This window comes from Mesitornis unicolor, unplaced genomic scaffold (genome assembly GCF_000695765.1).
Source record: "Mesitornis unicolor isolate BGI_N332 unplaced genomic scaffold, ASM69576v1 scaffold3925, whole genome shotgun sequence".
Lineage (NCBI taxonomy): Eukaryota > Metazoa > Chordata > Aves > Mesitornithiformes > Mesitornithidae > Mesitornis > Mesitornis unicolor.
Window position 1 is genome coordinate 158,990 of NW_010186030.1, and position 10,720 is coordinate 169,709.

The 10,720-nt window shown below is 38.3% G+C and overlaps 1 protein-coding gene across 1 annotated transcript in view; it reads right to left on the minus strand.

Moving 5' to 3' along the window:
* Positions 1–9,827, minus strand: part of ERC1 (ELKS/RAB6-interacting/CAST family member 1) — a gene marked incomplete at its 3' end in the record, with an annotated part of 160,902 nt that extends 151,075 nt beyond the window's left edge. Inside the window, exon 1 of the mRNA XM_010185010.1 lies at positions 9,159–9,827. Coding sequence (XP_010183312.1) covers positions 9,159–9,827 — 669 coding nt within the window. The remainder of the gene's footprint in view (positions 1–9,158) is intronic.
* Between the last annotated feature and the right edge of the window lie 893 nt (positions 9,828–10,720).

Here is a 10,720-nt window from a genome sequence, read left to right on the forward strand (position 1 = left end):
CTAGAGCAGGGAAGGGTGTGAGGAGTCCTCCCCGTGAGGAGGAAGGAGCAGCAGAAACAGCATGTGATGAACTGACCACAACCCCTATTCCCTGTCTCACTGCGCCACTGCAGGGGAAGAGGTGGGGAAATCAGGAGCAGAGTTGAGGCCAGGAAGAAAGGAAGAGTGGGGGGAAGATACTTTTAAGATTTGGTTTTATTTCTCATTATCCTACTGTGATTTAATTTGGAAGGAGTGAGCGAGCAGCTTGCGTGGTGTTTAGTTGCCACCTGAACCTAAACTGCAACATACAGTAAAGGTTTACTTTCCAAGCAGGTTGGCATTTCTTAACTGTGTTGCTTTTGACATTTATAACATTTCTAGTAAGAGCTTAAGAGCTTTGGTATGATGCCCTGAATCCTTTAGCAAACCAAATGTTTAGAGCTAAATGTTTCCCTCAAAATGAATGTCGCCATAAGAATAAGCCTTGTGGAGGCGTACAGCTGTAAGATCAGATACTGCAATAGGCTGCATGGGTATCTTGTCACTCTAATGAAGAAAGCTCTAGTTACTTTGGTTGCTTCACAGTTTGTTTCTGTTCATCTGGGAACTGATACCCAGTTACTCTGTGGCAAGACTACTTAATTATGCCAATAGTTAAAAAAATGCAAAAAAAAAAAGCAGCTTTGCTTTCTCATAGTGACACTGGAGGTCTACTGTAGGACACACTGAGTTGTTCAGTGTCAGGACTTCTTTCTGGTCCAAAGTAAGTCTATCAATAGGTTAAGCCTGAAATGAACATTCTTGCACTTACAGGTCCTCAAAGACAACATTCTACAACACAAATGTACATTCAGAAATCTTTTCCCTCCCCTCAATCAAAAATAAATATTTGTCATCTGGGACATGATTCCACTAAAAACCAGACCATTACTCAGCCAACCTCATGACTTCTGCAAGGTAAAAAGGTATGTAAGCCTCATCACACTGCATTTTTAAAGGAAGGATCTGCATGTCTATTTTTTTTAATGCCAAGAGCAATCAGCTACTACAGAAGCATCAGATCCTGTACAAAGTACCTGAAGAAAAAAAGACTGTAGTCTCTGAACAGTGGTAGTTCATGTGCTGACTTGCTTTCATCTCAGAGACAAGTGACAAAGAGGATCAGAAGAAATGCATGGCCCTGTGTTATTTGGAATCCACATCAACATATAATTAGAAGACCATCTGTTCTCAAGTTTTAACAACCCAAGGTAGCTGGTACCTGATCATCTGACAAGAAGGATCAAACATCCATAAACTTAATGCCAAGGATCCTTTCTCACGTAAGAGGCCTGTGACTTGTGAAACATTTAGATGGCAGAAGAACATTTAGTGTAGTGTCTACTCCTTGATATGTAAGAACATGATGATGTACGTATTTGTCAGAAAAAAATGCAACCATACCAGCTCTGATACAGATACTAGTAAGACTTAGTTAATTTTGGACTACTCTTTATTACTTGCTTATTTTTCCAAACCTAGGCTGTCTCCTCATTTCTCTCCCCAGCCAACTGGGGCAAACAAGGGAAGAAGCAGGAAAGGATGCCACTGTAGAAACAGAAATGCACAACAACACACTACAAAACCCGTAACAATGCAGATATTATACAGCAACTGGCATTAAACAAAACACCTTTTAAAAAGTAGAATTTATTATGCATTCTTCTGCTATATTTGCAGAACACTGAAAAAGATCTTTTTATTGGACAGCTGATCTCCATCCCTTTCTCCCTTCCTCAATAAAAAACCTATTTTCATTGTGCTATGCATGAAATTAGAAAAACCATTACCCCTATGACCTGGTCTTATTTTGTGTGCTTGCAATGAACTCCCCAAGATCTTTAGGAAACTACATACTGCCTTTAATTCCTTTTGATGTTGTAAAGCCAAATTCTGGAAGACTGTAACTGCCTCCAAACAATTCCACACCCTTGTTGGCTTATAGCACTCGTTTTCCAAAACAGTGACAATAATCATTAGATTTTAAAAGCAACTCATACAGGAACTGCAGGCAGCACAGAGCAGCAAGGACTAAATTATGTTTTCTGTTTCAAGGGGATCCTAGACCAGTAGCCCCTATCCAGGGAAGAGGAAAAGCAACCCACTGCACACACACTTGAGTCATATAAATAACAACAGGAAAAAGTAGTAGTACATAAACTAAAATAAATAAATAAAAGCAAGCCTGTATATAGACAAAACACTTCTAATGCAACAGCCATCAAAATCTTAGGCTTACTGATGATAGTACATTACTCAGCATTCCAGTTTACAAACTAAGTTGCTAAAATTAAACTGAAGAAGTCAGTCACATGGTATTTATTCCCGTAACTGTTATACATAAGTTTAACTCCTCTGATTTCTAATGCAATGAGCACTAGAAGCACTCTTAATGGTGTTCTGTGCCAGTTTTTTGGCATCTGGTCATGCTCATTTCAATGAGTACACATGCAATAAGATGACTATTTTATGGTGTTGGGGTTTGGGGTTTTTGTTTGCTTGTTTTGGTTGGGTCTTTGTGGGATTTTTATTGGGGTAGGTTGGTTAGCGTGTTGGTCTGTACAACAACTGGTATCAACACAGAAGGAAAACTAACTACACTTGGTCCTTGTATTTTTTTTCCCGCTGCAAAAGGTGACTCTAGTCTTCCCAAGAGGACTCAAAAGTCTCCAACTACTACATAAAAATATACTTACGTAGACCTTGTGGGTTATGAAACCAAGTTCTGCTGAACAGACTTTCTTTTCAAGGCACAGTAATTGTTATCCTCGGAGAAAAAGTGGAGATACATTTATGATCTGCTACATTTAGCACGTGCAGTCATTCTTCCCTCTGTTCATCAGATTATGCCAGAAGTTATACAGAAAAACTACAGAGCGTTTTTCATGGAAGAAAAAAAAAGTGTAATCCCAAATAGCTATGCTTATCTGCTGCCAAGCCGTTGTAATCTGATTTCTGTTCAGCAGCTCAAATCACCACAAATCACTATTACTGAAAACACTGGTATTTTATTCTGTTCACTAAACACAAGTGTATATAAAAATTTATATCACAGTAGTTGTACACTGAAGTAACTAGAGCCCTACCAAGTTTATTCTCTCTTTCCTTTCCTGCCAGCCAAGGCAAGAGTGGCATTTCACAATGTTTCTTTCTTTAATTATTAATTCAGATAGCTGGCATGCCTGCTCTTGATAACTTATCCAACACAGTAATCACTTTCAGAGTACAGAAACATCTCCTTCAAACTCTTTTGGTCTCTGGATGTTATCTCAGAATATACATCCTAAATATGAAAAGTTTCTCTATCTCACTAATGTCTTAAGCATTATACAGATTGTTAACAGGATCTTAGATACCTACTTTGCTGGAAAAAAAAAATATATATATTCTTTCCAACTAACAGTTTAGTCATGGCAGCCTACTCTGCTCTATCATTATCAAGTCTATGAGGCTTCCTAATATCAGCAATCTGAAAAAGAGTTTAAAAAAAAGCTCTACTTCAGTTTTTGGCCTTGGAGGCACACACAAAGACTGGCACACATTAGCACCACTTCAATCCTTTTTCCATGGACTGGCAGTTCCATCGAAAATTCTCCTCTCCTCTCTACTTAAATCAATACCACGGAGAGTAAGACACATGAGAATATTCCATTTCGTACTAGAAAGCTTTATCATCAGTACAAGACCTCTGCTAAAGTGAACTATAATGTAGGAGTACCTCTGTGCTATTGCTGTCATCTATCACTGTTCAGCTGTTCACTGAGTGACTAAAAGGAAGCCTCTTTCAAAGCAGAGCCTTACAGAGTTTCACACTACCTCGTTCATCCTGTAAGAAGTGAGAACACTTAAGGGAAACAGTAACTCAAACACCGAAATTACAATACTGCCAAAAGAGACAACAGCTTCTAGAGAAATACAGTAACACAGCCAAGATTTTCAGGAATATATGTCCTGTATACACTGCAACTCTAGTAATGTTTGAGCAGTTTCAACACATAGTGAATAAAGAATTACAGCAGAAAGAGTCTCCTATTTAAAATTCTGCATAATTTAAAGTAATCCTTCCCAACTTCACAGCAAAAAGCACTGTTCTAAGGTCAACAGTACCACAGACATCACACATTTTATAACAAGCTGCTTTTAAGTTGGTAGTATTCCCCTTGGATGTTTAATGGATCAGAGGCCAGTTGTTCAGCCTATGCCACAGTTGAAAGCCAGTCAAGGTATTAGATTCTACTTCACTAGGAAACATGGGAGAAAAGCAGCATTGGTGAACCTAGAGAAGCAGAAAAAGTCTAATTTTATTTCCTTATAGAATTGCAAAAAGACAGAACACAGAATGCCCATCTCTTGGGTGATTACATGACAATTGTTGAAGTCACACAGTGTTGCATCTTGACAAATGCCTCAGATATTAAGCAACCTTGAGGAGACAGTTTTGCTTTATTCTAAAAGATAAATAATTTATAATTTCATGCTGCAACTGGGGAAAGAGGGAAACTTAAAGCTGGCAGCATTCTAGAGTCAGCAGACGTCTGCCACTGAAAGAATTATTTAAGTGTAATGCTGTGGGACACAGATAATGCCTTTAAGAAACAAGTATGGAACCACATACTGCACAATGAAACATCCATAATGGGAAAAAGTCTAGCTTTCTATCAACTAATCACCTCAGGAATGGTACTAGTATTAGACTGACACAGTACTAAGACAAATCAAAACATTTTTTTAAATATATAATTAAAAAAACCTAAACACCACCACAAAACCAAAAATAAAATCATAGAATCACAGAATGTATTGGGTTGGAAGGGACCTCTAAAGATCATCTCGTCCAATCCCCCTGCAGAGAGTAGGGACATTGTTACTAGATCAGGTTGCTCACAGCCCTGTCAAGTCTGACCTTAAATATCACCAGGGATGGGGCCTCCACCACCTCTCTGGGCAACCTGTTCCAGTGATCTATTGCTCTCATATTGAAGAACTTTTTCACAATATTCAACCTAAACCTACCCTTTTCTAGTTTAAATCCATTACCCCTTATCCCATTGCTACATGCCCTTGCGAACAGTTCTTCCTCAGATTTCTTATAGATATCAATGAAGTGAGTTAATCTGGTTTTCAGAGGAAGAATGCACCCAGTAGCTCAGCCATTTCACAACAGCAGCACCCAACCCCTTTAAGAAGCTAACACTTGGACAACTATATTTTAAAAGGGACATGCACAAAATAAAGAGTACTTCTGATTGTGAGGATGCAATTACAGAAGCCTGGAGATGAATGCTGATGAAATGCTGCAGTACACCCATCACACTTCTCCATCACAACAAAGTAGAATGTTCTTCAAGTGCTTACACCAAGCAAGGTGAAATTCCTTTCAGAAATATTTTCCCTCACTCAGACATCCAAGGCCTCTAACCACAAAAAGACCACAGAAATACATCAAAGTAAAAAGATGTCCTTAGCAGTACACATTATTTAACCTGAAACATTAATCAGATCTTAAATGTAGATGAAAAATGTGGGAAAATTCAATGCAGGGCATTAGACACCAAATTTGCACTGCACTACTTATTTTTAGGGACAATCACCTTGTTATAAACAAGTTTCAACTGAGAGGAGTTCCTTTCTTTCTGAGCTTCAGAGTCCACAAAGATCCAGTTTTTAGGGAAATTATTTCCATCAAAGTGTAAAAAATATTCACACTGTCCTTCCTTTCCTCTTCTGGCTTCTGATGAAGAAGTTTCCAGGGAACCTTTAAACCACACACACTAAAAAATACATTTTTCAACTCAGAAAAATACACTTCCTACTAAAGCATGCTGAGGAGAGTGATACCATGGCAAAAATAAGCTTCTGTTTATCGACTCCATCAGTTCCTTTTTCAATATGCAATTGTTTGTTAACCTTTCAAAAATAATTTGCATTCTACTTTTGGCTTGTTGCAAAATATAATTGATTAACTAATCCACCACGCACTGAAAAGTATTGTATTTTTCCAAGCATCTATGTTAACTACAGGAATACTTTCCACACTTAGTTCTGAGATATTCAAAATGAGATGATAATGACAGTCCCCGTTTATGAAAATAAAGGATTTTCTGGATCTTCAAGATCAGTAACAAAGGATGAACATAAAATTCAGCATATGCTACACTCCACAGCTGTACTATTTACTCAAAGTAGCTGGTGAATAGAGCTGTGCTGCACAAGTGGTGAAAATACCACAACCAAGCAAGATTAAAGCACTCTCAACCTAAGCGAGAGCTGCATTTTCAATATCGTGCCCAAGATACGCCTGCTACCTAGCCCTAAGAATACAACCAAAAAGAGAAGTGACTGCCTCAGGACAGGCAGTGTGCTCTTTAATTTCCCTATTTAATCTCTGATCTTTATCAAATCCAGAAACTCTCCTGGAAATCAGTAAGCAATACATCAATAATTGTGATTTATTTCCACATGCTTCCAAGAAGTGGGAAAGAACACCCAAAGACACCAGTGCATTTTTCACAAGAGTCTGAGGTAGCAATCAACCAGAGCTCACATGTTCACTTGTTTTTAACAACTTCCAAAACCAACAGGCAATTCAATCACTCACAGCTGAGTTGACAAGAACAGCAATAAAAAACCGCAATCGGGGACAATCAACAGTGCATACAGGAATAAAGAGCCAAGACCACAGCAAAGAGCCTGAGACAACTATCAGATAACGGCATGAGTCAGACAGCATCCTGGCTCCATGAGTTGAATCAATTTTTAACAGTGCATTTGGCCTTAGCTAAACTGATTATAAAGCACATGTTCTGCCCATGCAAGAAGTCATTACTAAAAGTGATGTGCTGAAATACCTATATTGAGGTCTAAAACACCACTTCCAGCAATTATCCTGGAACTCATTTTAGGTAGAGGATGGAGGGGTAATGAAAAGATTTTTCTGGTCCCTCAACAGATCAGAGAAATCCCTTGTTCTGTGTCTAACCAGAAGTCTGTTTAATTACAGTAAATCCTATTAAACTGATCTTCCTTATAAAGGGCTGAAGTGACCAACTCCAAAAGGCTATGGAAGACGTAATGAATTCAGAGTTTAATTAGGACACACTGTTAGCTAACTATAATCTATTAATTAGCATTCTTAGTTTTTACAGCTCACTGCAATAATAGCCTTTTACTTTTAAATGGCACCCTTCTTTTTTTTTTGGACCAACGTTATACAATTCTACCAGTGCGGTAGTAATTATAGTGATTGCCTAGAGAACAGCGGCCTGGAAATATCTGTAAATGTTTAATTAGGGGATAAAGGAAAGTCAAGAAAAAAAAAATAAACCTCAAGAGAGAAGAATCACTGTTCTCCAATCTATACGTATTTAGTAACCACTTAATCCATTCTAAACCACACATTCTTTGCATTTTTCTTGCAAGATTTCCACAGCATCCTCAAATGTCAAAACTGGTTTCAGAAAACAATGTTATTGTATTCCAAGACGTTCTCTTCACTATGAAAACAGAACTTCAAAATTGAAAAGAATTTGAGAATTTAAATACTTACCTGCATCTGAAATACAAAGAGCACTGGAAAGTTGAGTAAATAGTGTTCCATATACTCATTATACTGGTACTGTACCAGTATAACTAAAATTTTCACTGGATTACTCCTTCTAAGGAAATCCTACTTGCATAATAAAAAATATTTAACTTTCGGTTTTCTTAATTCCAAGAAGACACATGAAAATGAATATGAAATGTCACGCACACTAACAAATCCCATGTTGTGATACTTACCATTCAGTAAGAATACAGCTATAAAACTACGTGACAAATTCATTAAATTATTTTGTGCTAACAACATACTTTCTTCAACTCAGTTCTTGAGAGAGATAAAAGAAAACCAGACATCTTCAGTGTAGCAGACAATCATTAACCAAAAGGAATCTACTATTTAAGACAGGTCACCTGAAAGAGTATAATACATAAAGTACTACCAGCACTATTTCTTCTCCTCCAGCCGTTTCCCCTCTCCCCTCCACCTTCTAAAGCAAATCTTAAAAAAAGACACACTGCCTAAAATATCAAGTATACCTTAAGAGCTTCCAGAACATGATCACACTTGAAATATGTCAACTATTTAATTAAACTTTCTTGTGTATTTAAAAACTCAATACAGAATGTAATTTTGTTACGGTGAAGCTGACTTACGTTTCATGAAACTTTCAGAGTTGGACACAGGTTCTGTTTTCCATAAGAGCAGTGAGGTTTCTTACCAGAGAGCCCAGAGAGATGCCTAACTCACATTTGGCCAGAAATGGCTAAACAGGAGGACAGTAACTCAAAGACAGGATTAAGCTAGCAAGAAGATCTAGGTGGGAAAACTTTTAAAAAGCTTTTAATAACTAGAGCTGACTACAAAGAGACCTCAATTTTAATCAACCTCTCAGTTTCATTCTAATTTACGGCTGCTTTTAAGAGGGATAAGACAAAAGAACCAGATGCTCAAGATTCTCTGTTCTTCTGCCTATTCCCTAACTAGCCAGACCACTACAAAAAGAACTGTAGGGTGCTTTATGATAGTTGCATAACAAGATATGCACAGCTTATGACAAAAGAATAGATGAGCAGGTATTAAACAGTGTTACTTAAATGTAGCCAAGAACACAATTTATATCTGTTTGTGAAAACTGCAGGTCCGGAGGTTTTAACTGGAGCTCTGTAATAAGACCAGTGTAACGTGAACTTTGTTTTACTGGCAATCTGTCAACATTCAGCAACAGTTCAGCTGGATTTGGGGTCAGCAGTTAGTACATTCTGCATCTCAGAGAACACTTCAAGCGGTAAGCACTGCACTACAGAAATATTAACTATGAACAGGGTAAAATACTTCCAAAAGGAAACCGAGTGGTTGGCATCAGTCCTAGGAAAAAACCCACATGACACACAAGGAAAAATGAGCACTCGAGGTAGCTTACAAGTCTGACAAGGAACATTTAAAAAGAGGCTTTCAAGTTGAAAACACATCTTATCCATACCAATTACCTGGCAAAAGCATCAATTTAATTTAGTTGCTTAAATGTGACGTGCAAGTTCATTTAAATTCATTTAACCGTGCTACTGCACTAACACAGCAGTGCACTGAGATGACAAACCTGGTTTTCTTCTTGCAAAACTCTATATTGTTCCTTCCAAATGGTGATTTTTGAAGCTTCATCTTTCCTCAGAGCTCTCTCCTTTTTTAGCTCAGGACTCCAGAAGGTCTTGATACTGTTCATAGAAGAACTCAGCTTGCTTTCTTTCACCTCCACATCCTTGCGAAGCAGATCATTTTCTCTTAACACTTCTTTGAGTTGTGTCTGCAGATCCATTATTGTGTTATCCCTGGCCTGCCGCAGTGAGTGAGGCACAGTAGATGCCATACTCACCGGAGGGAGATGGTGCTCCCCAAATGCAATGGTATCACTGGCAACTCCACTACTGGCAATGTTAGGGCTGCTACCCATTGCAGTCATCCTAACACCGTAAGGCAGCCGCCCCCCAGATCGGCCCAAAGTCATGGTGCTTTTTGGGGTGTCTGCACCCACGTTCTCATGGTCACTTAGATACATAGGGCCGGATGTAGCATAGGCAGCATTTAAGGACTGAATATTTTCCATAGAAAGGGTTTTCCCACTGCCACCCGCAGTACTACTCCCAGAACTGCCTCCTGTGCTGTTGGTTCGACGATGGCCCAAGCGTGGTGACCGTGGCAGCCTTGGTGAACGCCCTGGACTCTGGTTGCTGGGCTCAACCTTACCAACTGACCGAGCACTTCCATACATGATTAAGCTGGTGGTGTGAGGCAATTAGATAGGCAGAAATCAGGAACAAGAGAAATCCTGTTAAGTTCTTCAACGGTTGTAAGTCAGCTTAAGGCCAATCACAATTTATAAGAGATCCAGTTGTCCATCTTTGAAGTCACGTGCTCACGATGTTCAGGACCATATCTGTATCAATAAGAATAACGTATTAAAATCTGTATCAATAAAAATCACATATTACGTACCTAGTTTGTCACCAAATATTTTGTCCCACATTGAAGGGTATCCTACTACTTTTACACTTCTCCAACGTATTTTCAATTCCCACTCACAAAAAAGCAATCTTTTATTTAAACCTTAATATTTAAACTCAAAAAGGAACTTCAATTCTTGCTTTTCTGTTGTTATATTATCACAGTAAAGAGAGAGGGGAAAAAAGAACCCATAAGTTTTCGAGCCATTAATTCATTGGTCATGACCTGAACTCTACAAAAGTCACCTAACTTTTTTTCCTGTTTCTAACTGGCCCTAATTCGTTACCCATTATCTTTCTGAGTAAGAGACACAATCAAAATTTAAAGCCCATCCAGTAGTATTTTTTTTAATTCAAGCACTGCTAGCCTCCATAGGACACAGTTTCTAAACCCTATTACTGTAAAAATTATCCTGCAAATGGGAAGGTAGGATGGACTGAAATGACTCTGATCATGATCTCAACTAGCAGTTCTCTTTAGTGTTGCCATCAGCCTCCCTTCAAACTCAAAAATCAGAACTGAAACTAAAAATCATTAAATCATTACTGACCACAAAGCTTAAGCAAGTATAGATACAACTCTGAAAGAACAGTAATCACAGAGCAATGAGACCAGTGAGGTTAACAGGAACAAGAATCACAGAATCACAGAATCACTCGG